This window comes from Amorphotheca resinae (genome assembly GCF_003019875.1).
Source record: "Amorphotheca resinae ATCC 22711 unplaced genomic scaffold M430scaffold_3, whole genome shotgun sequence".
Lineage (NCBI taxonomy): Eukaryota > Fungi > Ascomycota > Leotiomycetes > Helotiales > Amorphothecaceae > Amorphotheca > Amorphotheca resinae.
This window is the reverse complement of record NW_020194473.1, coordinates 1,412,876-1,440,046: the sequence shown is the minus strand read 5'-3', so window position 1 is coordinate 1,440,046 and position 27,171 is coordinate 1,412,876. Positions and strand designations below refer to the sequence as shown.

At 45.9% G+C, this 27,171-nt stretch overlaps 5 protein-coding genes across 5 annotated transcripts; 3 read left to right on the top strand and 2 right to left on the bottom strand.

Annotated features, from left to right (window-relative positions):
• The first annotated feature begins 1,093 nt into the window (after window positions 1–1,093).
• M430DRAFT_117107 (hypothetical protein) lies at window positions 1,094–2,411 on the top strand. The gene is made up of 4 exons (XM_024861661.1): window positions 1,094–1,411; window positions 1,458–1,581; window positions 1,631–2,115; window positions 2,186–2,411. Exons 1-4 carry the CDS (start codon window positions 1,172–1,174, stop codon window positions 2,318–2,320), a joined length of 984 nt encoding a protein of 327 aa, XP_024723226.1. The 5' UTR covers window positions 1,094–1,171; the 3' UTR covers window positions 2,321–2,411.
• A 996-nt stretch (window positions 2,412–3,407) lies between these two features.
• M430DRAFT_135848 (hypothetical protein) lies at window positions 3,408–5,059 on the top strand. The gene is made up of 3 exons (XM_024862426.1): window positions 3,408–3,709; window positions 3,759–4,595; window positions 4,683–5,059. The coding sequence occupies exons 1-3, from the start codon at window positions 3,430–3,432 to the stop codon at window positions 5,015–5,017; spliced, it is 1,452 nt and encodes a 483-aa protein (XP_024723225.1). The 5' UTR covers window positions 3,408–3,429; the 3' UTR covers window positions 5,018–5,059.
• A 4,049-nt stretch (window positions 5,060–9,108) lies between these two features.
• On the bottom strand, window positions 9,109–10,455 carry M430DRAFT_214252 (glycoside hydrolase family 128 protein). Its single transcript, XM_024864510.1, has 3 exons — window positions 9,758–10,455; window positions 9,378–9,709; window positions 9,109–9,308 (listed from the first exon to the last, which is right to left on the bottom strand). Exons 1-2 carry the CDS (start codon window positions 10,246–10,248, stop codon window positions 9,445–9,447), a joined length of 756 nt encoding a protein of 251 aa, XP_024723224.1. The 5' UTR covers window positions 10,249–10,455; the 3' UTR covers window positions 9,109–9,308; window positions 9,378–9,444.
• A 199-nt stretch (window positions 10,456–10,654) lies between these two features.
• Window positions 10,655–12,044, top strand: M430DRAFT_33739 (hypothetical protein). The gene is made up of 2 exons (XM_024866425.1): window positions 10,655–11,117; window positions 11,209–12,044. Exons 1-2 carry the CDS (start codon window positions 10,670–10,672, stop codon window positions 12,018–12,020), a joined length of 1,260 nt encoding a protein of 419 aa, XP_024723223.1. The 5' UTR covers window positions 10,655–10,669; the 3' UTR covers window positions 12,021–12,044.
• A 13,204-nt stretch (window positions 12,045–25,248) lies between these two features.
• M430DRAFT_26103 (hypothetical protein) lies at window positions 25,249–26,839 on the bottom strand (the record flags this gene model as incomplete). Its single annotated transcript, XM_024865349.1, has 5 exons — window positions 25,249–25,618; window positions 25,763–25,830; window positions 25,909–26,125; window positions 26,266–26,572; window positions 26,731–26,839. 5 exons carry the CDS (start codon window positions 26,837–26,839, stop codon window positions 25,249–25,251), a joined length of 1,071 nt encoding a protein of 356 aa, XP_024723222.1.
• Window positions 26,840–27,171: the final 332 nt, after the last annotated feature.

Sequence of the window (27,171 nt, the reverse complement as noted above, 5' to 3'; positions counted from 1 at the left end):
AAAGAGATTATGGATTAAACTCTATCTCCAAAAGGATGAGATTGTGGTAGGAACTGTCCTATCATACAAAGTATATTGAGTTGATCGATCGCACGATGGCGGGGTGCGAAGGAGGCGCATTTGAAGGAGCGAAAAGGTTGAAGCGGTAGATAGCCGGTGCATGGATGCCAATATCATAGAGAAGGCGTGGGGCCTTTGGAGAATTGCTTGGAATGGGGCTTATACAAGCGTGCCATCCTCCTTTGCTGGGGGCGAAGGAAGAGCTGCTTTGCACGAAGCATGGAGTTGAAACATGGAAGTATGGCTGAACACGCTTGGCACAATAGAGAATAAATTCCGTTGCGACAAGATATAACACAGTTTCGAAATCGGAGACCGCATCCGATTTGCTTGCTTGGTTGAAGGACACTTGCCGCTAAACCGTATTTCTTTTGTGAGGATGTTGAAGAGGTTGTAGGAAGAAGGGATTCGTTTAATGCACCGAAGGATCCCGTCGCAAAGCCCCCTTTTGGTCACGTGCTCATCCACCAACCACGCAACTTGTATTTACAGCCACAAAGAGAAAATGAAAAAGACAAGGGAAGACCGGTGACAAACCTCGAACATTCCTTGGTATTTGTTTGTGCCCTGCAGACACATCTATAGCATAATGGGTTTAGCTTGAACACCTTGATGGGTATTTTCAAAGACAACAGTTGAGCAAACAGACCCACCGCGAGCTTCAACTGTTGGAGAGCATTGTTAAGTAAAGCCCTCAAGTGAGGAAGATCAGTACATATATGAGAGTATATATTCTGTGTAAGAGACGCAATCGTACCTCAGTTTTGGAAACTATGCGTTGTATACTTCAGGGCGTTTGCTTCAACCACTTTAATCAATATTGTCATGTTCCATGCCCTCTTAGCCAGTCCCTCTTCCTCCCTTGGAAAGACCGGGGGATCTTCAAATCACTACCGTTCATGCATGCGCATGCATGAACGGCCCATTCACTTGCCCGAGGCGTGATCCGTTTGCCAGTCGAAATGAGCTGGCATCGTGAAAAAGTTTTCCTTTTTAGAGGCACGCAGCTGCTCACGTCTTGTCTAACAAACTTGCTCTTCTAATTTGAGTTGTTTTCACGTCCTAAAGCTCAACTATATTGTTCATCTTGTGACAGATCTTGATTTCCTCAATGGAGTGGTGGTTAAACAGCGAGATGTTGAAACGATTTTTTGATCGTCGAAAGGTGGTATTGAAGCCACCCCAATCAGAGGAGGAAGAACAAACCGAAAGTATCATCCAGAACATCACAAGGATTCACAGCCTCCTTTCCAAAATATCCGACCTGAGGCCGAGTCCATCTGTCAATAGTCTCTTTGGCGAACTCGTAGGAATTTGTACCCAGACTTTCAACGACTCAAAAACCAGAAGGGTAAGATACTCCTCGCACATTCACGACACTGCTGACTTCAATATAGATACTCGAGGATCAACGTATTGTTGATATTCTGCCATCTCTGAGAGATCTTTCCGCCAAGGCAGAATGTCATCTTGAATCCCATTGGGCCGAGTTCATCACAGGTGCTGAGGATGAAAAGGAAGGCATGCCTGTAGTTCTGGAGATTCAAGTTCAAAATTAACATTACGCCAGGCTGCGCTCGGTTGACCGAGTTTCCATATTATGAGAACTATGTTGATCTCACACGCATGGAGCTTTCTGCCATCCATGCTATCAACCCCTCAACACCGCGGAGCGTTGTTTTTATTGGTTCTGGGCCTTTGCCAATGACTTCGCTTTGCATGTATCAGACTCTTGAAAGCAACAAGTCGCCCGAACTGGAAGATCATTCCGAAAATGTCGTTATTAATATCGACCACGATTCAAAAGCACTGTCTCAATCTTCAGCGCTCTGTAAGAAGCTGGGGCAACGAGCAAAAGGAATGCAGTTCATTTGTCAAGAAGCTGAATCTCTTGGGCCTGAGCTGCAAGCTTGTGATGTGGTCTTCCTTGCCGCGCTTGTTGGAACAACCCAGGAAGAAAAGGAAGCGGTATTGACGAGTATCGTTGCCAAAATGCGAGTGGGGAGTTTGCTGGTTGTTCGGACAGCCCATAGTTTGAGGACTTTGTTATATCCGGTAAGTTTCGAATGCGTGGGGCACAATCGAGTTTTGATGACTTTGTAGGAAATTTGCTAACGACACACAGGCCTTTGATACTACTACCGATAAGGTCTTAAGTTGCCTGGAGATCTGTATGGTTGTTCATCCTTACAATCACGTTGTAAATTCGGTGATTATAGGACGAGTGAAACCCAGGGGGGAGGGTAGTGTCGGAAGTTAAGGACATAGCAATGCAAAAACGATTCATTTGGATGTATGTGCCGAAGTGCGGAATTGACTCTAGATGTTCTGCCCAATGTTGGTAATTTGACTGATATCTCCTTGAGGTGCCAAAGCAGTGAATGCATTCCGATCCCAGTCTCGTGCTGATACCGGTCTAAAGGAATAGCAAAGTCCAGCGCTTTATCTTCGGTAAAATGTCCTTCCACCATAAATTAGCTTTCATCGAGAAAGAAATCAGAGTTATGGGGTTTCAGATTGTATGAAAAGTTCTAACAGCTTCTTCTCAACAGTGAAGTACTTACCGTGCTTCATTATCCGTCATCAGATCCCAGTAGGTTATTCATAGAATACTGGTTTGAACCTGACATTTGACATGAGCACCTAATGGTCGTCGCATTAGCTTGTAAATGATCTTAAGCAATACTGTGTTACCCTTATGTTCATCATCCAGCATGTCGTAAGTTCGAATCTGACCATTCCCCAAGACTTTCGTCAATCAGGTTTCCAAGTTTCTGGGGGCAGATTTTGGCAGATAGAGGACAAAGAGAAATGTGGCAGTCTTGAATGGTTTGCACACAGGCTGAATGAATGATGGGCATAATAGAAAACAACGTTGTCGATCAAAGTTCATAATAATATTGCCCGAATGCAATCTGTAAAGCATCAGATGCCCGAGAGAATGCTTGGTTTGGGCCTAGAATCGAATTTCAAGGCTTGCCCACACTCTAACAAATCACCCATGTAATGCACTTGCAGATACATTTCTAATGCTGTTAACACTGTCATTTCTAAACAAACACGTATATTGACACATGCTACCTTGTTCATCCATCATCGCTCATGGAACTTGGAAGGCGTGATGAACCGACCCTCTAGCACTTTGTAAAGGCCGTATCATCTAAGCTCAATACTTTATTACTATAAAGTAGATTGCGCTGAGTATGAAATAGAGGATTTGGATATAGATAGATAGCGCGGTTGATCGTGGAGTTGAACTGAGGTTGCGAATCAGACGCACCAAGTTATTTATAAATATACTGCCCATCTCCACCGCCTCCAAGCAGCCCACCACAGATCCTTCAATTGTGCAATTCACCCCACTCAGAAATGGCAAAATCGAAAACAAAGCGAAGGGCGCAAGGTCCCGAAAATGTTGGAACAGCCAAGAAAGTCAAGACGAGCGGGACCATAACACCGCCTCCCGATGGGACCGAACCCAAGACGCTCCGCTCGGTGGGGCTAGAGGAAGACGACCTGGATATCGCCGTTGACACTCTCCGGACGCTCACGGAGAACCCGAGCGTTATCAAGACCAAAGCTTGTAAAGATTTACGGACGGCTGTTTATGAGTTCCGGCAGGCTTGCACGACTGGCCTCAATGTTTCTGGTATCGTATCTACCCCGCCCGCACTCGAGGGGTTGCTAACATGGTCAAGGTGATACCAATCTCACGGCGCGGATCAGTGGTGCTCTCGCCGATGGAGGGTACATGGAAGCACGGATCCTACTTTCAGAGATGCGAATCAGAGGGAAGAAGCCGAAATTAGGGGCGTTATGCCGATGGGTACGAGACCTCGACGTGGTCAGTGGATTGGCAGAGCAATTGGACGAGGCAGGGCGCGCGAGAACATCGAGAGAAGAGGAGCTTCTGGTGGTTCTAGACGCCATCCTACGACTCACAGGCCCGACAGACTACACGGGCGGTGCGGTTGGGGCCGGGCCCATCAACCCTAGACAGGCGTGGGACCTGAGAGACGACGGCCCGCGCAGGATGGTTTATGACGCTGTCCAGGACGGCAGCATCTTCGATTCGTTACCAACGGATGTCGCAACCAAGTTCCGCATCATCGAGGAAACCCCAGGGCTGCAACGGAAACCGCCGAACCTCCACCCGGCGATCCTCCATGCTTCGAGGGACGACACGATCCTCCTCTCGCCCAATGCACCCAAGACCTCAATCCACACGCACCCGGTTGTCCCAAACCTCCATCTTCTGAAAGATGTCCTCTCCGCTGAAGAATGCACTCAGATCATCGCGGTAGCGGAAAAGATCGGCTTCACGCCTGACGCGCCCATCCGAGCCGAGGGAGAGGAGAGCAGTATTCTAGCACACAACTTTTACTGGATCATCGATACTGCATTCCACGACAAGCTGTGGAGTCGCGTGCAAGCTTTCGTTCCTGAGAACGTCGGCGGGAAGAAGGTCAGAGGTCTGAATCGAAGATTCCGGGTTTACAGATACGTTCCCGGCGCCGAGTATCGCGCACATATCGGTAGGCCCTCCCTCCCTTCCTTATCCAAGTTTCTCCCATCCCCAATCCCCAAAGCCACTAACCCACTCTCCCCCTCCCCCGAAACAGACGGCGCCTGGCCCCCCTCTTCAATCGATCCTATCCACTCGACCTACATCTACGATGCCTCTCCGCCCGACGCCAAGCAATCGTCCCTCTTCACATTCCTCATCTACCTCAACGACGAGTTCGCGGCCGGCGAGACGAGTTTCTTCCTCCCGAGCGCGCGCGAGGGCTGTCTGAATGCGTATTCGGTGAAGCCGATCCAGGGCAGCGTGGCCATGTTCCCGCATGGCGAGACGGAGGGCAGCTTGTTGCATGAGGGCACCGGGGTGAGGAGGGGCGCGAAATATGTGATTCGGACGGATGTCTTGTATGATGTTGATGTTGGGGTAGGGAATTGAGTGGTCGTTTGAGTGGATTGATTCATGATGACATGAGTGATTTTGTTGTAAGGGTTTGTGTTTTTACTTTGGGGGGGTTCTTTTGTGTTGTTTCTGGCCTCCCTCTTCTCTTCCCCCGCTAACTAACCTTTTATCTATTATTCTCCATCCCTCATTTCCTAACCCCTAACCCTCCCCCTCTTAAACCAGCCCCTCCGTATTACTATCCGAGATCAGGAAGCTACATGCCGTTATTTAGCTGTGATGTTTAGATAGGGCGGGAATTGCTTGGGAGGGGTGGTGGGTGTAGCCTTATCTCGAGAGATAGGTAGGTTGGAAATGAAATGGGGAAGTGAGAATGAAAAGGAGTGAGAATAAAAAGGAATGAAAATAGATTAAAATAAATCAGATAACAAGTAAAACAAAAGAAGAAAGAGAGGTATAGAATAGAAAGCCAAGAATATATACTATCTATCCATCTATACAAACCCCCCTCCCCCCTCCCCCTTTTCTAAATCTCATCACCAAACCTACCTACCTTAGACAATTACCTAGGTAGACAGCTTGTAGTATCGAATCTCTAGCGCTTATCTATCTCATCTCTACATTCCCTCCTCCCCCCGGCGGGCAATCCCTTTCGATTGTAACTCTAATCCTAATTCCAAGTCGGATTGATATATGAGTTCTTGAATACTGTACCCTGTGCTTAGGTCTGATGTGGTCCGCGGTAAGGTAAGGTAAGGCAAGGTAGAGATTAATCGGTTCGTCTCGTGATTTCGAACCTCGTGATTTCTGATCTCGTGACCTCTACCTAGGTAGCAAGGAGAGAGAAAAATGATAGAAGAGAGGTTTTATTTAAATCGAAACTGTATATAAATAAGGTTGTATAAAAAGAGAAGAGGGATGTAGGGATGGCTTGGGGAAAGTGAAGAGGGGGAATTTGGTTTTGGAGGGGGGGAGTGGGTGTTGGGGAAGATGGGATGAGATTTTTTGTTTGATGTTTTGATGTTTTGATGTATAAGAGGGGAAGGGGGATAGATGGATGGATGGATAGATGGATGGTGGGTGTTTAATAAGCAAGTGCTCCAAAGAGAAGAGAATAAACAGGGCTTCAGATACAAAATCAACTAAAACCAAACAAAAATCAAGAAAAAATCAAGAAAAAGGCGTCAAGTAGACACAGACCCTAGTAACGATGTATAAATCCAAAGAGTAAGATCTTCGAACTTGGCCCACGAACCCACCAACCCGTCGATGTAGGTAGGAAGCTCATACCCCAGGATACAATAGCGTTGGATAGCATGACATCGCATCCCCAAAAACAGGTACTGATAAGATAAAGAAAGGAGAAAGCAGAAGAAGGAGAAGGAGAAGAAGAAGAAGCAGGAATAGGAATAGGAACATTACATCACAGTACAGATCCTGTGTCTATTATCCTCGCAAGGCAGTCTGCCACAAGGGTCGGCTCTTGACCTCCCGCAACTCCGCCGCAAGAGACGCATCTGACTGGATGCTGATGTCGTCTTCGCAGATCGGATCTGCGTCGAGCCAGAGTGTGCATACCGCTGGGTCACTGCATGCGTTTTGCGTTCAGCTATCCAGGATTAGAAGGGGAGGGAGGAGGGGATGATATGAGGGTAGGTTGTGAAGCTTGGAGATGTTAGTGTGGATGGTAAGGGGGTGATGGAGGGTGTTGATACCTAGATGGACGGATGAAATGTGGGATTTGGTTCTTGTGTCTACCTAGTTGAGGCAAGGAAAGCTGTGGTCTCGGATGTGAGAGAAAGGGGTCGGTCGCAACGGATCAATAGCCGAACATATTACCCGGAAACAACACCCGAACAGGGCCGATGCACGGCTGACGTATCGGGATCGGGCAAGGATCGTTCTGCTGAGAAGGGAAGGGGCAGATCATGGTTCTGTGTTGATAGTTGAGTTAGTTGCAGGAGGAAGTTGCCTGGTACGATCATCGTGAGTCGATCTTCGGGCCGAGAGGAGGGATGGAGGGATGGATGGATGGGCCTGACGTCGCCGTACATATCAAGGGCAAGGCACATGCATTGCGGGTGATCGGGGAGATGCAGCGAAGAGAGCGAAGGGAAGGGGACGGAAAGGGGGAGAGCTGAGGGCGGTCACGGCCACACTGTCTGTGTTCATGTCAGCCTTATGACGCGGTGATGGTGATCGGGGAGAGGAATCGATCGGAGGGGGAAGGTCAGGAGATGTTGATGAAGCCCCTTTTCCCTTCTGCCGCTCTGCCTCTCTGCCACTCTGCCACTCTCCCTCTCTCCCTCTCTCCCTCCCAACAGAGAAAGGGGGAGCGAGCCATCCGCGCTTAGTCATCCTGACATCACATGACCAGGCGACGGGCCGCTGATCGCCCATGGCCTGGACGGGCCTAGCGCGGCTGCACCCCAGGGACGCCGCACGCGGCAATGGGACGATAATGATGTCAGGCCGCATCTGATGTCTTTGCCCCTTGGCCCGGCTAGTGGCCCCTTGTGCTTTCTTTGCAGTTTGCGCCTTCCTTGAACGTTCGCCATCCACCTTCCTTCACCCTTTCTTTCATCATTCCTCCTTCGCTCCTTCCTTCCAAGTTTCTCCTTTCGCTGGTCGAGTGCGAGGGTCGAGAGTCAGAGTGGCGGTCATGATGCGGATGACATAATCAATGGTGCGAGTCATTCAGGGCTAGAGTCACGGGTCCGGGGAAAAGAGGGAGGAACGAACAGGAGGCGAAGAGTGCCTGGTGGACCCGTGACAGGATGACAGGATGACGGAGAGAAGGGCGTGTCTGACAGTGCCAGGGACCTCAGCAGTGTAAGCCGCGCAGCCTGTAGCCAAGTACCGAGTACCAAGTATCAAGTACCGAGTACTAAGTACGAAGTACCAAGTAACAAGCACTAAGGTAAGGTATGTAGCATGTAGCACGTATAACAGAACAGCATAGAGCCAGTAGTACCTATACCCAGTACAACACCAGCCATGCGCAGTAAGGCAAGAAAGGCCCAGCCCAGCCCAGAGCCGCAGCCAAGAGAGGCGCCGCCGCCACGATCACGCCGTGCCGATGTGTCTCACTGAGACAGAGCCGTCCCCCGTCCGGGGAAGGGAAAGTCGCCGACTCCCCGGATGACGTCGCAGCGCGTGGCCCCAGCCCCAACTCCCGAGTGATGACTTATGGCGTTTTGATTGGCCGTCCGTGACGCATCGCGCCGTGCGCCATGCGACATGGGCGCGCCAGCTATAAAGAGGTTGCTTTGCTTCTCGAAACCTTATATCAGAACTCCAGAACTCCACCCCAAGAGGCTGTCTATCAGGTATAGCAGAGACCAGAGACGAGAGACCAGTGATCAGAGATCAGACTCACCGTGGAACAACAATCCCTGCCATCATACAAATACTCCCTGCCTGCATCTGGACATCATCCTCATTCGTCCATATCACACATCATCGTCCCCGGCGCAGATTCCACAGGAACCTCTGCAGAAACCATAGAAGAACCACAGACATCTTCAGAAATCTCCAGAATCATCCTCACCATGGCTGCCTCGGACCCCGCCGACGTCGTTGAGCCCTCCACTGTCGAACCCTCCACCGTCGACCCCTCCGTCGTCGTCCCCTCTGTCCGCCTCTCCGCCTCTCCCCCCGCCCAGTACTCCGTCAACGATGCCTCTGATGATCTCTCCTCCTACGCCCGCATCATGCACCAGCACACCATGAGGCAGATGGAAGCCGCCTCCTCCTCAGCCCACCGCCGCCGCGCCCCTGACGCCCATGCCACCCTCAACCATGATCACAGCGTCGACAGCGTCCAGACCCAGAGCTCTGGCTCGCATCAGGATGACTGAGCTTCTTTCCGCAGCGGAAGACAGAAGAGGTGAACGGGATTGGAAAACAGGAACAGCAATATACCATACATCATCTCCTATATATGATGCGGGTCGGGAAACAGGCGTACAGGCGGGGGAATCGGCAGTTTTGTCCTTTCAGCGAGGAGTCATCCATTCGTCCATTCTTGTACTTGGCGCTGGCGCATTTGAGCCTTCGGGCTTACGGGCGCTGGCATTCTTTGGTCGACATCATGAATTCTATTCCGGTCTTTGAGAAATCTGCTTGTGACTAGTGACCGATGGCCTCAATTTGGCACCGCCCCTGCTCTCGTCTTCCCTTGTTGCCCCTGGAAGATAATGTTTTTGCAATCCTTCTGACGTTATCAGATGCTATGCTCAATGCTTTGGCTCAACCTCTGGCCCAACCTCTGGCTTAATGCTTTCCCTCAATCTTTGGCTCTGTCCGGCTCAGTGTATAATCCGGGCTTGATTCAAACAGCACCGCTAGTATTAAACACTTGAGCAAGCCATAGCCATAAAGGTGTCCTACGTACCTTAAATCATACTACATACCTACCGTCAGCCATCCCCCCATTGGAATTGAGCCTCCAATCTCACCCCTCAAATCGGTCTTATCGGCTGCTCCTCCATCAGCTTCTTCATCAAGTACCTCATTGTCCCATCCGAATTCATCAACTGTGCCTCCGGGCTCACAAAATCATCCGCAAGCCCGCGCATGCAGCCGAAGAATGCATACTCAAAGATCCACGGACACTGATCCATCCAGTTGGCCACCTGGGCCGTGAAAGCAAACACCTCCTTTTTCACCCTCGATATCGACGCTATCTCTGACACCACCATGGGATATCGCGGGTACCTATCATGCCTATTCGATGTCAACGGTGCACGCCATTAAGAAAACGGAGGGTCTTGCATCATCTCCAGATACCGGATTGCCGCCCCGCCATCCGCACCGTAATAATGCACGCCTAGATAATCTGGGGGCTCGTCCACAGCCTCCACTCCTTCCATGAACGCCGCGAGCCATGCCTCGCCCTCAGCATCGCTAGCACAGCCCGGACCGATGATCTGCTTCCCGGTAGCTTTGCGCAGCGGGACCATCTTCTCGCACCACCAGCGAACAGCGTCTCGCGGGGAGATACCGGCCCGCTCTGGCTCATTGAAGAAGTGCAGGATGGCATGATCGTTGTTCTGTATCATGGCCCATTCTTGCGGAGAAGTCAGCTGCTCGAGACCGCGGACGGTGGGGCGGAAGGGTAGACGGCCTTGTAGCTCCGGGGGAGCCCAGGCGTTCCAGTTGGCGCAGGAGGAGAGGGCGCCGTTGAAGTTGATGCGTTCTATCGCTTCGGGCATGTGGGCTGTGTTGGTCCAGTCCCAGAGGAGACAGCGCTTCTTGATGACCATGATGAGGGGCGTGGGGAAAAGGGGGGAAGGGGAAGGCGGGTTAGTGAGGCTCTGCGATGCAATTAAGGTTATTTGTTGCTGCTGGAAGGGAACCAATGCCGAGGGGTTTGGTGGGGAATCCTTAGGGTTGGTCAGTGGCTTGCTTAAGCAGAGTTGAATTATTTTGTGTGAATAAAAATAGAGTTAATTGTCTATTTGAAATCGCGATTTATAAAAAACCTCGCTCCCTTAGCTTTATATATTTTCGTGATTCATTGATTCATTCTATACCGTGTGTCGTTAAGTTCCTTGCCTTATCTTACCTTACGTGCACGGCGCGAGCCAAACCCTCGGCACCAGCAGCAGCAGAACGACGTCGTCTATCTCGTCTCGCCTCGACGCGTCCAGCCCATCAAGCTGCATACACCAACCACCCACGACCATGCCCCCCCGAACCTCAACCACGACAACCTCACTCATGACGCCGACCCTCCCCGCGTCCTCCGCCCCCAGCAGCATGGACAACAACAACACGCCCTCACAACAGCAGCAGCTCCGTCACGCCCCTCCTCCGCACCGCCGCCGCAGCGGCCGCCCCAGCGACTCCCTCGAGCGCCTACGCGCCCTCCCGCCCGTCCGCCCCATCCCGTGGCGCGAAGGCAAGGAGCTACCGCCCGAGAAATCCACAGACAGCGACCGCGTGCAGACCCGCGGCGCCTGTCTGCTGGCTGCGCGCGGAGTTGTCAATGAGCCCCCGTGTACCCATTGCGCGTCGGGCGCGGGCCGCTTCTCGGTGTGTGTTTTTCTAGAGGGCTTTTTCGGGGGGGCCTGCGCGACTTGCCAGATGGCGAGTAGGGGGAATGTGTGTAATCTGAGGACGAGAGCTGCGAGTAGGTTTTTGGCTTTTGTTTTTTTCTCATTTTCTTTTTTTTCGTTGTTGAGGTTCTGGTTCTGGCTAGGGAGAGTGTTGACCTGATTTAGAGGCGGATGGGGCTTCGAGGGATACGGAGAAGGAGAAATCGAATGCACAGGCGTCTGGTGCAGATGCTCAACGACAGGAACAGCCGCCGCAGAGTCAATCTCAGCGAACAGCGCCTCCGCGCCAGTCGCAGTCCGCGGACTGGACGCCTATCGAGTATACGAACCCATCTAGTCTGAAGCGCAAGAGGGAGACGCTGCAAGGAACTGATGTATGGAGACCATACGTATCTCCCTATCGACCCATTGTGCTCTCCCCTATGATAGTCAACTCGCGAACCCCTACGTCGGCTCCCGCTCCCACAGATCCTCCTCTGAACGTCATCTATCAGAAAGACGACCCCCGACGCCGCCCTCCCAAATTCTCCACCCCCCAGGACGCACCATCGCGAATCACCGACTCGCCACGGTCTCGAACCCGTACCAGCGGTCAAGAGATCTCCAGCACGCCCCAAGACCCCACCACCACCTCCGGCCGCGGCTCCTCCTCCTCCCTCTCCCCCAGCGCCCAACTCCTCCAAAACCAACAACAAGCCCAAGCCCAAGCCCAAGCCCAATCTCAATCCGCTCCGCATCTCCAATCCCCTCAACCCTCAGAATCCCTCCTCCCCCCCACGCGGCCCCCGCCCCCAGACACCCCCCTTATCGATACCCTACCGCGCAAGAAACAGAAACATATCTATAGTATTCTAGGAGGTTTGCAGAGCGGGATTAGAAGCTGTTTGCAGCAGGCCGAGAGTATGCAAAAGCAGCTGGATCTGTTGCAGGCGGCGTTAGGGGTCGGGGATGAGGGGGAGGGGGAGGGTGTTGTTTAGTGGGTGTGGAGAGGGGGAATGTGGGGGAGGGGAGGGGAGGGGGATATAGTGTGGGGATCTAAAATCGAAATGCGCGATAAAGCAGAAATATGAAGCAGAATAAATACGAATATGAATATAAAAATATATCATATCATCTATCTAACAAGTACCTACCTAATCCACATTCTTCAACCTGTAACAGAGAGGGAAAAAAACAATGACAATTGAGTTTGAACCTCGAAACCGTTCTACCCGGCGACAGTTCAAATAATAGCCCTTAAGGAGGTAAGTAAAGAGCTATTCCCGAGCTCGTCACAAGCCCAAGAATCCCTTTTCCAGAACTACAGAATTAAGTCGGGAGCTTGCCACCTACCTTAGATATACCAACTCTACATTGTTCTTCTTTTCAGAATTTAGAGTAACGGATCGAAGTAAGGTGAGGAATCTAACAGCACTCGGTAAACACACGCTAGTATATTGCAATGAATCTAATCTAATCTAAGATTCATTCATTGTAATTCCTACCGAACGATTAGGGGAATAGGATAGGTAGGTATGGCGATCACTGCTAGGATTCGGATTCAAGTATTAGAAGGCCTGAGGCAGGAAGTAGTCTGATATATAAATCTACCTTATACTAGAAAATAGACCGAACTTTTGCCGAAAACAGGGGTATTTTTTCGCATTCTTATTAGCCCGCTTCTTACCTTACTACCTTAGGCTCTACGACGCGCCTACGCGCTCTCTTACCTCCCTACCTCCTTACCTCTTACCTACCTATATATTTTTTATTTAACGCCTATCCTCCTCTTACCTCTTTCTTACTCTTTATAGATCCTTTTGTTTTGTCTGTTTTGATCCGCTCTCTCTCTACTACCTAGCTATTCTACTTCTGTTCGTAATAGAATCCTTTACGCTAACCCCTACGCTAACTCCTACGCTAACTCCTACGCTAACTCTTACGCTAACTCTTACGCTAACTCTTACGCTAACTTCTACGCCGTCCTTTTCTATTTAGTGCCAGACCTGTAACAAGCTCTGTCCTACTGTCGACTTTACTATTAATAGGAATAGGGCCTGTTACAAGAAGTGTTTTCGCTATAAGGTATGTAGTTATAGCTTTCTATAGTAAAGCTAACCTTTTTATTACTATATAGGATCGCGTAGAGCGGACTATACTTAAAGATCTTGATCCTAATACTAATAAGGCGTGCCTAACCTATTAAACCGTTACTTAGCTAGCCTCTAAGGCCGAGCTTACAGATGTCCTTACTCTAAAACGTACTTGTAGACGCCCTTACTAGGGTGTTGTTATCTAGCGTCTACCTTTATAGTAGCTAGGACGCCCTTACCGGCCTCTAATAGAAGCTACTTTAGAGCGTAGAGGTTTTATAGTATATAAAGACCTTGTTTCTAGACTGTCTCTAAGTCTATAAGACGCTATTATAACTAATATTCTATACTTACGGCTTTTTATAGACCTATAATCCTCTAGGTTCTACGACCCGAACTTTACACTACTATTAGACTCTAAGCTCTAGCCTTACGACCCCTAACTCTCTCCTAATCTCTCTAATCCTTTCTTAACCCTATAGTCCCTAGTTATATACCTCTTGTAACAGTCTAGTAATAGTCTATAACCCTCTATACCTAAAGACAATCTTGTACCTAGTAGACACCTAGTAGCGTTCTTGTCTTACTTTAACACTATAGTAAAGGCCTATAATTTAGGCTATATAACAGACGTCTGTTATTACTATTACGCTTTATAGTAGGTTAACAAGGGTATTTTATACTACCTTAATAGAGAGGTAGAGCTCTTACGTATTATAGACCTACTGCGCTTTCTATAGAGGCTCTTAGATAAGACAGATACTTATAGCTAGGACTTTATAAGAAGTATATAAGTATATAACTTAGTACTTATACTTACCTCTTATAATTTTAAGAAAGACACCTGTTTTAATACTACTTAAGGTATCTACGTCTTCTTTATCTATAGTAAGCTTTACTACGGCTAGGGCCTGTTAGAGCCGCTACTAGGTAAAACCCCTACCTTTACCTAGCTATTTATTTACGACCTAGATTATGCCGACTCTATTTAGCTATAGAGGTTTATAGGTTTAAACCTTAGAGTCCTTTACGAGCTTTTAGAATAGCTTTATAATAATAATTATTTTATAAAGCTATATAAGATAGCTAGTAAGTAGCTCTATAAATAGTAAGGCGATTTCTAGGTACTATTAAATCTATAAATACGGCTAGTTCTAGAGAAGGGTATAGACTGTTATAGGCATAACCTGCCTACTACTAGCGACAAGCTAGTAGCTATTATTATACACAAAACAATAAAAGAAACGTACTATAATATCGTCCTTATAGTCTATAACCTAGGTAAGAATAGCTACGCTATTTAGTAGATTAATCTTACGACTATAGTGTATATACCTCTTTACTACGTACTTTTCTTTCTGTATAAAGACTACGGCTAGTACTATAGGTTAACTCTCTATAACTAGAATAGTACCTGTTAGTAGACCTGTCTATAATAGCGCTAGTACTATTAGTACTGTCTTATAGCCTATAAACACTAGTTTTTAATCCTCTACTACTCTAGACGCCTGTTTTAGTAATATTGTGTTAATAGTTACGTCTATTACGAGTATACTAATCTTAACTAGATTAAACAGAACTAGCCTAAGATACGGGCTAATCTCTACTAGGGCTTAGTTAATACAATAATCCGTAAGGATATTAGCCTTAACAAGCTTGGCCGTAAGATCGTCTTCTCGGCTACTTATATAGGTAGTAATAAGAGTATATAACAGTAGTTTTAGGATTTAATAGCTATTGTCTGTTACTTTAGTAAGCTAACCCTTTTTATTACTTTTATAGTAAACCTAGACTAGCTAGAGATTAGGGAACAGCTATTATAAGGCTAGAGTACTAGTAATTAGCCTAATATAGTAGTCTGTATCTTTTGCTAAAAGGTTAATAAGCTATTAAAAGACGTCTATAAAGGTGTTTTTAGGCCTTATAGTACTTACGTATACACGATTAAGTACTAGAAACGCGGCCTACTATACATGTACCTATTGTTGTTCCTTAAGGTATATACAGATTACTTTACCCTTAATTAGATTAATTAAATCGTCTATACTAAGCTCCTAGACCTTTTGTAAGACCTAACAGGTAAGTTAGTAAGCGTTGTTACGGTTTAGATAGCCTACGGCCCTTATAAGGATAATAATCCTAATAGTCCTTACATATAAAGTATAACGCCTAATAGCCTAAAAAAGTACTTAAAGTACTTCTTAAAGGCTTTTATAGAATAGACAATTGTCTAAAAGGATTTGTACCCTAAATACTAACACTAGGACAATAAGTACACGTTTATAGTCCTTAAACTAGGCTACCCTAGAGAGTAAGTAACCCGTAATAATCGTTAAGTAGTCCCTTATAACCTGTACCTACTCTAGAAGTTCTACTATTATATTAACGTTAAGGTTTATATAAGTGTTATAGCCGTTAAGTATATACACAAGTACGTTTATAAGGGTTTAGATTATACGACTATAGCTGTTTTAGAATCTATAGACGAGATTACGTAGTATATTTAGGCCTGTTACGTAGGTATAATAGAGGCGTACTAGCGTTTGTTTAAGTTTAGGTATTACTAAGAGTACTTGTATATAGAGCGTTTAGCCTTATACCTAAAGGGTTAATAGCCTGTCTATTATAGTAAAGACTTAACCTCCTCTTAGTTAGCTGTAAGGGCTAAAACAGCTAAGACAACCTTAATAGGCTTCTTTAACTATAATACCTGTTATAATCTAGATCTAAAAAGACTATACTAAGAGTTCTCTAACTACTACGTATAGTATAAGAAGCTAGGGTAGTAGTGCCTATAGTAAAAGAGGTAGGGTATTAGGTGTATATTCTACTATAGCCTTATTATAAGTAAGCGTTACTACTTACGGCTCTTACTTACTATTATTCCTAGTCTAAAATCGTTTAAGGAGCTATACGATTTTAAGGACAAAACCTACCTAACGTATTACGTCGCGTACGTAGTACGTAGGTTATACGAGAGTAATTAAGAGTAGTTTTAATACTTTAATAAGGCTAAGGTCTTTATGTCTAAAAGTAGGTTATAGGCGCTTTTAGTATTAGGCATCTGTTACAAGGCTATTACAGATCTAACAGCTCTATAAGATCGGTTTAAAGATAATCTATATAACGATCTACGCTACCGGCTTAGACAGGCGCCTACTAGCTCTTTTTCTTTCCTGTTACTTAATCCTTACTACGATTATAGACTGTTTCTAATAAAAAAGGGGCTTATAGATTAGGGTAAGTCTCTAGTAAGCGTATAGTTACTTAAAAACAAGTTTAATTAGTCTTAGGTAGAGGCTATAATAAAATAAGAGTACGATCTTATAATAAAGGCGGCTCTAGCTAAAGAACAAGTACTACTATTAAACACAGGCTAGAAGGAGTACTATAATTAGGTTGTTATAGCTATTTAAGATAGTCTAGAAATAGCCTACTTCTATCTCTAAGGCCCTAGCGGCACTAGTAAGACGTTCCTTTACCGGACCCTTTACTACTACTTCTAGGGCTTAAGTAAGACAGTTTTCTATGTTACCTCTATAGGTATTATAGCCCTCTTACTCTTAGGTAGCTATACCTCTTACTCTTTGTTTAAGATCCCTGTCCTTATCTATAAGATGTCTAGTAGTATAATAACTAAGACTTTATAGGCTAGAAAGCTCTTATAATAGGCTAATTTGATTATCTAGGATAAGGTTCTTATATAAAACAAGTACTGTTTTAAGGTAGTCTACTGGCTGTTTATAGACTTATAAGGCACTATAGATAACGTTCTCTTTAGTAGTGTGCCTATTATCCTTAGTAGGGACTTTACTTAGATCTTTCTAGTCGTCTGTTACGGCTTGTAGGCTAATATCGTTATAGTATCCCTTTAGAATACGTAGATCTAGCTACAGCTTAGGTAGTTACGCTTATAGACTAATATATAGGTAAGGGACAGTCTATAGGATTAATAGTTTGTATAGTAGATTAGTAGCCTACTGTACGACCCTACCCTTTACGGCTAGGTAACGATACCCTTATATATCTCTTAGCCTTAGACTATATACAAGCTTATTAACTTTGTTTACTTATAGGCTCTATTAGAGTAGGCCGTTATAGACCTTACCGTCTTTTATAGTTAGACGATCCTATCTACCTTAAACAAGACTATAACAGAGCTAAATTACTTAGTCTTTAGCCTATTTAATCCTAAAGGCGAGTTACAGACCTATATAGTAGTTAACTTAGTAGACGTAAACGATACTAATCCGGACGTTATAGTACTACTAGTTAAGTACCTATAGAGTATCGATCTCTTGTCGTTACCTTTGTTAACCCTAAAACTTAAGGAAGGCACTCTAATTATAGTGTTATAGAACCTATGCCCTTAGGAAGGGCTATATAACAGGTTACGGATAGTCGTTACTAGGCTATAACAGTACTATATTAAGGCCTGGTTTATTAGTAGTAACTTTAACAGGTAGTTATAGACGATCTCTTATATTAAGTTATTGTCTACTAAAGAGGATTCTCTCTCTTTTACCCTAATCTATAAGTAGTTTCCGGTCTGTCTAAGTTTTGTTATAACGATTAATAAGTCTTAAGGGTAGTCGTTTTTATAGATTAGGCTAGATTTACGGTTCCTTGTTTTCTCTTACAGTTAGTTCTATATAGCCGTCTCTTAGGTTACGTCTATAGTAGGCCTGTCTATTCTTTTACTAGAGGGGGTAAGTACTACTACTAATGTTGTCTACCTAAAGGTGTTATAAGATATTAATCTAATAGAGTAATCCTTTATAGTTTAACGGCGTATAGCGTTAGCTATATACTTATAGCGTTGTCTATTTTTATAATACTATATATGTTATATACTATATATTATTCTTTTATAAGTATTATATCTATACTTTACGGTCTGTTTTTACTGTTTATAGGCGTTAGAGAGGTTTTAGGTATATACTTTAGTATAATTATTCTAGTTTTATTATATAACCCTTATAAAGACGCTCTTTATAAGACTTAGTAGTCTGTAAACTATACCTTTACTCTTTCTCTTTATTATCGTCGTCCTTATCCTTTACCTTAGCTTAGGCTAAGACAGTAAGCTTAAGCTAGATTTCGGCCTAGTAGCCTACGATTTTAGCCTAGCCTAGGGTTTAGGCTTTATTAAGAAGTTAGGTAAAGTAGCTACGTAGTGTAAGTAGTACTCTAATAGCGCTAGCGCTAGGGACGGCAGAAACAGGGCTGTAAGGGCTAGGGCTATAGTAAGAACAAGGGCCGGTAGTAAGGTAAGTAGTAGGCACGTATACTAGGGCTAGGGCTAGTAGAAAGATAGTAGCTATTACTAGTTAGTTATAGACTTATGATTAGGATGTTATAAGGCGTTACTATTAGCGGCTAAGGTAATAGTAGAGAAGGCTACTATACGTAGTAAGTTTTCTGTCTATATATAATAAGGGTAGTGTACTTATAGCGACGTAAGGGACAAGGGCCTAAGGCTAGGGCTAGGGCTACTAGGGCCGTAAGTACAGCTCTTAAGGCCTGTACTAGTAAGACAGGTAGTATAACAGGTAGGCTAAGGAATATAGGCGCGGCTGTAAATATAGCGTTAATAGTAGATGTAAGGGCAGTAGACAGCGTAGGTATAGAAGTCTAGCCTACGGCCTATTAGTTATAGTATGCCCTAAATCTGCCCTATTAAGTTAACTTATAGAGAGAGTAACAGATCTCTTTACTACTATAGTAGTAATTCGTACAGCTCTAACTTAGCTGTCTAGGTACTATAACACACTTTATCTATAGGCCGGCACTATTTTAACAATAGCTATAGCCTAAAAGGTTTACCTAACCTACGATATAGGCAAGCTCTACCTCTAGGTTACTAGCCTGGTTTTAGTTTAGTAGGTTACGGCCCGGATAAAGAGTCGCCGGCCGCTATAGTACTATAGTAGTAAGGGCCGTTATAGTACAAGTAGCGTTCTAAGGAAGGAAGGGAAGGGTAATAGCCCTAATAAATAGGTTAGTATTAAGGTACGCTCTGTATTTAGGGTCTTTAGCTAACTTATAGGGTAGTAAGGGCGGTAGCTATAGTAGTAGTAAGGGCAATAGCCTTAACAGACAGGTTAGTATTACTATACGCTTTGTATTTAAGGTCTTTAGCTAACTTATAAGGCAGTAGTAGCGGCAAGGGCTAGGGTAATAGCGGCCGCGACGCTAGCTAAGAACACAGCTTTAAAGCTAGAAGGGAGAGAGCTAGGGACTAAGCTAGCCTAACTATTAACAGGCTATTAGCTACGTATATAGTAGTCTGTTACGGCTAGAGGTAAGTAGTTACTTACGTACTAGTAAGGGGGTTACTATTATAGGCGAGGAGGGTTAGTAGCCTGTTAGATCTATTAGTCTCTTTACTCTCTAGATCTAAGGGTTAACTTACTATAAGCCTCTATAAATTATAGTACCCTTAGCAGGCGTAGGAAAGTCCTTCTCGAATCTATCTATCTAGAAACAGTCTATAAGGTTAGGAATAACAGGCCGTAAGTAGGGCCGTATACTAACTTTGTCTTTAGTGTTATAGTTGTAGTTAAAGTTAGAGTTGTAGTTATAGTTAAAGTTAAAGTTAGAGTTAGAGTTAGTAGTAAGTAGGATAAAGGATCGTTAAGATCGAGTTTCTATATAGCTAACTACTACTATTGTCTCTTTTAACAGTAACAAAGAGATTAATTAAGCCCCTTATAGCTAATAGGAGTGCTCTATCTGTAAGTAGCGATTTTAATATCACGTGCCGTTACTATTATCGTCTACAGGTAATAAGGGGCTTAATTGTTCTGTACTATGCTTACTAATCAAATATTTTTAGGTCACGTGACTAAGCATTGCACCTACGCGAGCGAAGCGAGCCATTGCATCCTAGTTCAAGATACCCCTCCTTCCACACTTTAAATCAATGACTTTAGTTTAATTTTGCTGGTCGATATGTATTTTTGATTTGTGTTGGGGTTATTGCTTGCTGGTTGTGTACTTTTCAAGATTTCCTTACCTGGTCATTATCATCATGTAGAGTGAGCCATCAAGCTTGTGGACCTCGATGCTTTGGTCCCAGCTAGGTATGCTGCCTCTAGTTAGAAGCGGTGAGCTCTCGAAATTGTTTAGTTAAGTTTGGATAACATCTGGCACACAAAACGAGACGGTGCAGATCTCCACGCGCCCCGAAAAAAAACGAAAACGCAGAGGAAGGTCAAGCTGATGATAGAGGCGCAAAACGCAGGAGGCTTTATGATGAGCAGCCAGCCGCCTGAATGCATCGATGAAGACGATGAAGATGAAGATTAATTCTTTTGCTCTGATTGTGGAGGGAATTCTGTTGATATGGTAGCGAGATGCAAGGGCGTGTTCACGCTCCTAAATTCCTAATAGTCAGTTATACATGTCTCCTGTTTACTAACTAACAATCTGCTACTATCACAGATCGCAGAAATCAATTATCAATGGAAGGATTGCCTCTCTGCCTTGTAAGAATTCCAAAATATCCTATATCTAGATGATGATCCGAGCGAGGAGGAACTCCAGCATATTCTTGGCAAACCTAGGTAGGTACCTCATTTTACGTATGAGAGCTGGTCTATAAGGTAGGCCCTCCCGAATCCCCCGGACGCTCCTTTTCATGATCATGATCATATATCCGAGAGCATGGATTCGCTAGGAATAACAGAGAGTGAACCAGAAGAACACAGACAGCAGAATGCATCGGCCGGCAAGTAACATAGACTGATGAGAGAGATGGTCTGGATTCGGACTTTTTGTTAACAGGATGCGTTTAATTGATTGATTATTTTTGTTTGGGTTGATTTTTCATAAGGAATCGAGGACAAGGTCCTACAGTTACCTTACCTTACCTTCTCGATTAGAAGGTGCTGTTGTACAGTCACGCGCATACGTACGGTCTCTGCAATCTTCGAAAGTGCTTTTGCATCCTCTCCTGCTCGGATTCTCAAAAACCTACTGTTTTTACAATTCCAAACGATAAAAAGTCGATATCATAGCTCCCAGTTTCTGTTCCTTTCCGTCAGCAACCAAGTTTACCTTTTGTGTTGCCGGCCGGAAGTATATATCGCTGGGTCTATATCCTGAATTTCTTTATATGTCGTTTTATGGCTTTTGTTACCTCTGTCCGGCCTTGTTCGCTTGTTATTTCAAGGTCTTACTTACTTCTCTTGGCATTCTCTAGACTCTCGCTATCTTGAGGCCAATGTTCACTACCTAGTACTTTCATGTATCGCCTTAAGGAGCAATTCATACAGGAATATGGTTTTTGATCGGAATATTAGTTTGTTACACTACTAAAGTCTAAAAGAGCGATTAACAAGTTCACCTACCTACCTAGGTAGGTAGATTCCACTCGAAGTGCAATATAAACCAAAGCAGGGAGGTCTTAATGGTTTTGCTGTCCAAGCCAACGCTTAGAAGCTTTTATAAACATCTCTCCCCCCTTTAGTTTCAATTCGCCCGTCTTTATATAATTACTATTATATAACGCTCTCGCGGAATCGAAAATCCGTAGTAGGGAACCGTGAGCGTAGCTCATTACTCCCCCCCCCCAACCCCCTTTTTTTCTCTTTTAGCTTCACAGAGATGCTCAACGTCCATTATCGATACAGAGGCAAAACAAGCATTCCGGGGCTGTCTCTTAGATGACGACACGTTTAGTTAGAGTCAGTGTGGTAGAGACACGATCAAAGGCAACATGTTCATGTAACGGAGTGAGTAAACTCTCTCTATTTGCCTCTAGAAAACCGACCTTACACAGCTCTCTGATCAAAACAAACGTTAGGAAGGCTGCAGCTGGCAGCTGCATTAGTATCCAGGACTATCTACCATATCAACCTCTTGATGACCCAAGCCAGGCTCGATTCTAGGCTATACTAGGCGGCGTTCCTAAGTTTACAGATAACAGTCTTGAACGACCGGTTAATATCGCTCCGGTTTTGCCAGAATTCTAGTTTGACTGCGTTACAGCGTAGATAGGGACGGCCTTCCCAAGCCTGACAAGCTCTCTTTCAGTGAATAGTGCTCTGATATGGACGGCAAACGGCAAGACAATGACGAAAGCACCTAAAGGAGTTGATACAGCCTTCAAAGTTCAGTATGTGCAAAACTAACGGCTATTCCTGTTGGCTCTCTGCATCTAATTTGTTATAAGCTCATAGTTCAGATAAATGCGGAGATACATACAGCTACGATCACTTAGGCGGAATATATCGACTGACGTATTCGAGGAGACTCAATCAAGCAGCGTCCAGTACAACTTCTAGCAAGGTGTCTGTCTATCCACAGGTTTGTAGTCAGGTTAACCAGAACCTGACCGCAGCACTAAGCAAGGAGGAGCTTATACAAAACAGTATTTAACAACCATTAGCAAAGTTATATTAATGTTTAAAACCCCGTCCGTCCAAAAAGCAGTTTTGCCTCTACATGCCAACGTCTCTACCCTTGTCTTCTTACTTTGACGTGTTGGCTCAGATAAGGTTGTTTATACGCCCTTTTTTTACAGGTTGAATTACTGTTTCTAGACATCCTTGGCACTGTATCAAAGTTAGTGCTACTTCTAAACGTCGAGATATATAACCTGTTCCTAGGAGCCTCTTTGATATATCTGGTCTACCCTCGATGCTCACTCAACCCATGGTCTAAACAACACTCCTTCTTTGAAAGAAATGGAGAGCCTCTCTTCCACCTATGAAGCGCTACTGTCCAATTGAGTTTTGACACCTCTGGAAGGGGAAGCTTGACAGTATTGATAGCCATCTCTAGCCATGATGGATACTGGATCTACACAGAGCGTCATTTTCTTGATCCGTCCACCGTCAAAAATCGTTAACGTCGACGTCAACTCGATGATCTTGAGCACTCCTATAGGGAACAGGTTGATTTAGATAACGTCCTTGAAATTGTAGCCAGTCTCAAAACAAGCTATGCACTTATAGCATGACATCTTCCAGAACCGACTTTTGCGAATGCGCTTTGCATGTACAAGGTCCGTCCACGAAGCTTAGCAATTTGAGGAGGCTTCACTTGAGTTATGAGGCTTGATTGAGATCGTGTATCTTGATAATTGGGAGGATTGGTGTTACCGTGTTTTATTTATATGTATAATGTGTCCCGGAAGGCTTGGGTATATTTAGAGTGAAAGAGACTACTAATTGGATCCTAGTTGTGAAGGAGACAGACAGCAAGCAATTGCATGAGAGCAAGGAGATTAGTAGTCTTTAAGGTAAGGTAGGAACAGAGGTCCGTAATAAATATAGGTTAACTAGGTTCTTATCGATAGCGTCGTGGTGTATCAACTTGAAAGATGCTTCGTCCAGCATAAGAAAGAGTATATATATGTTCTAGCTTTAGCCAATCGATCGTTGTATTCTTCCAATCAGTTGCCAGCGAGTTGCTTGGTGCCTTGATCTGCTGGCGCTTAGCAAACCGTTTCATCGTCCAAGTATGCAAAACTATCCCCACATCCTATTCACACTGTCAACGATGTTTGACTCATGATCATGCATCACCGCGAAATCGAGAGTTATCCCGGAGCGTTAACGTGATAAGCTAGGAAGGTGAACGTATCAAGAGCTTTAACATACTCCCACGCCTCGATATTTGTATCTTTCAATGCCCTCATTCCTTTTTTGCCTTGGTCGAGGACAAATTGCTCATGCAATTGGCCACTGGAGCTTTTGACTGGTTTTCCATATTGAGAGTATATGTTCTCTGCAATGTGCTGACAATGGTGGATATGTGTCACCAAGCCTTTCTCTCTGTCACTGATTACTACCAAATTTGTGCTGGCACTAGCTTTAAATCCGGGAATGCCTGGCCCATATTACCACAAAACCAGCTTCACCAACACCCATTTCCCTGTGGCATATCTTAAAAATGTTCAAACAAACCAGAGCACAGCAACGATAAATCGATAATAGAGAGAGGGCTGTCCCAACAGAAAGATAGATAGAAGACAGGCTTGCTCACCGCAACCGCTGGGTACGTGCCCGCTTTGAGTTGGCAAAGATGGGGTCCGTAGCTGAGCAGGAGAAATTATAATAGTATTATCATCGAGGCCATGCGCACGGTACACGAGGAGATAGCTACGTATCCACAACAACCCGGAAGACAACCATATTGGGAATCCATCTCGCAATCCCCTCTCTATATCATATCATCAAGGCACTTCCGAAGTTCCCGCACTGGCGGTTACCTATTCTAGTACTCGCCACGTGCCTCGCTCCACAAAACGAAATGCTTGCGAAACGGTGAACGGCTATTTTGAAAGTGGGAGATGGGGAGTTGTGGCGCAAGAAAATCCTCTATCTAGATCCGGGTGTTGGATTAAGGAGGGATGGCCATCGTTGACCGCTTCTGTGAGCGGGAAAGGGGAAGCGAGAATAGAAATTAGAAGAGATTCATCTCTAAACCCGAGAGGAAGAAAGGAAAAATCAAGAAAAGAAGAAGGAAATTGAATCCTAGGAGTGATCGATGAACCAAAACGCTCAACATATTTCGAATTTGGATCAAGAGTAGGGAAATTGGCAAATTGGTTGATACAAGGATTTCGTACCTCACGATAGAGATAGGGGAAGAGAATGTCAGACGGCTCGAAACATGGCCGACTATCAATGATTGAATTGAGACCGGATGCTCGAACTCTTTAGCCACGCGACGCACGAGCGAACTTGACTCTTACGGACGTACAGAGTAAAGAGAAAGGAGCGAGCAGTCAGTGCCGTTGCGACGGTCGCGTCTGACGGTCCATGTTCCGACAGTCCTCTGCGGAATCCTCTACCATGCGATGCCATGGACGAACCCACCGTCTAATAAAGTAAGTGTCGCGCAGTCAGTCAATCAAGAGGCATTCTTGCTTACTCCGCTGCTAGAGCTGACCAGCTGCTATCCCTTCCTGGAATCCACGTTGCTGGCGGCACCTGGGATGCGCGCCCGGCTGTATGATCAGCTCATTCCCTGCCGCGCCCACGTCTCTCTCTGCCGCAGTTCGAGAATCGTACTGAGACAAGACACTCCTGTGCCGGCGGTAGGCGGCGGCGAGCGAGCGAGCTTGGTCTCAGAATCTACCAGCTCTGTTGTTCTGCGCCGCAACGTGCCATGGCTTGGCTCATGGATGCGTCGCCAGGAAGGGCTCCGTATTTGCGAACCGCTCAGGGGCAGGCCCCTGGTAGCCATGTGGCATAGCGACCGGGGCCAGGATAGGGGCCCGTCGCTTTTGTCGTATCTCACTGTCTGTTCGGCCGGCCTTCGAGAAGGGAGGCGTGGCGCGCGCATGGATGGCGGCGCATGGGTTATTATTGTCTGTCCTGCCGTTACGCGTTGCGCCGGCGAGGGAGGTCTGGCTACGGACGTACTGGGCTGGGCAAGGCAAGGGGGGGCCAGCTTCTCCCGCGGAGCTGGGGGGGGGAGGGGGAAGGGGGGAGATCCACCTTCTCCATGTTGACTTGACATGCTTAGCACAGACGAGAGGGCCCCGTCTGAATAATGATAGCGAGGAGCGCTGCCGAGCCAGTGCGCACGGCATATCCTGATTCCTATGGTATGGGATAATCTCGGTCATGCACCCGGCTGCGAGGAGGCGGTAGGGAGATGGGAGGAGATTATCATCAAGGCACATTTACCTATTCGGGACGCTGGGCCGAGGGGGATGGGGAGGGAGGCATGTCATATGGACGGATAAACTCTGAACCTAAAGTTTTGGGAAGAGGAGGGTGAAGAAGACCCAGAGAAGCACGACGTACGCACGGAGAACATCATTCTTACTTACAGCAGCGTCGCCCATCAGAGGGAACCCCCGAGAAAGGGGCGGGTTCGTGTATGCACGGGATGTTGTCTCTTCTCCGAATATCCAAATACCAACCTCCTCTTCAACCTCGAGGGAGCGCCCCTTGGCATATGCAAGAGTCCAAGATCCTAGATGATATGGTATGATAGGATCGCAGATGCCCAAGAGACTGGAGAGGCCGCTTGGCCGGCCGAGGTGGCTGGAATTATTTTCAGTATCTTCAACAACAAGAGCATGAGAGGTCAGAGGGTATAAACAAAAGGCCCTCGCTCCGCATTCCAACAACGTCGTCGTCGCCTCGCCTCGCCTCGCCTTGCTCCTGTACTGCACGCAGCGTACCGTACCGGCCGAGCTGCTGAAGAAGGCAAAGCTCCGGTGGAGGTTAGGGTTACGGCTTGCGTCAGCTCTGACAGAGCGAGCGGCCCTGAGAAGAAGAGCGGCAGAGCTCTGAGCTTCACGGTAAAAAGCTGCGACTCTGTGAGCCTATGACGCCCTGGCCTACCAATCACGGCATATCCGGACCCCTCATTCGGTAGTTTTAGGGCGTGAGGCCCGGCGTGATGTGCACGGATGATGGGAAAACGTGGGATCAACGATGGCCTTGCTGCTTCCGGGAAAATTAGACGAGAGAGAAGAGCTGGCAGTTCTTGAGTCGAAGTCAATCTGGTTTGATTCAGACTTCAAAAAACTAAAAATGAAGGAAGGAAGAAACAAACAAATAGATGAAAATAAGGCAGGTCTCACGTTTCAGCTCTCAGGCACCGCTAATGTCTTTGCCGGCTCCACGGCACTGTTGCAACTAACTACTAACTAGTAACTTGGGCCGTGTGTCAAGGAAACGTCGTTCCGCTGGCGGCTGGTGTCTCTTAACTGGAGTCCGGCGTCGTTGCCGATATTCATTGATGCGCGCCATCTGTTGGCAACGGGACAGTACAGAAGGCTACTGTAGTAGTTAATTGAAATATTTTTGGCAGAGCTTGGCCAATAATTATCTGAGGAGTTACCATATTACATATTCTTTATATAATATAAGCCAAAACATCCAAATACCAAGATCCAACTCGTAAGTCCACCAATCAGGGGCGTCCCAGCGCGCGCCTGCAGCGCTGCTGTACATCACCATTGCCGTGCTGTGAGCTTCCGCGACACACACACGTACGTACATTTGGGTTTTGAAACGAGATCTCTCAAAAACAAAAACAAATAAAACTCAAATACAATTAAAATTAGAAACTACAGAGGAAC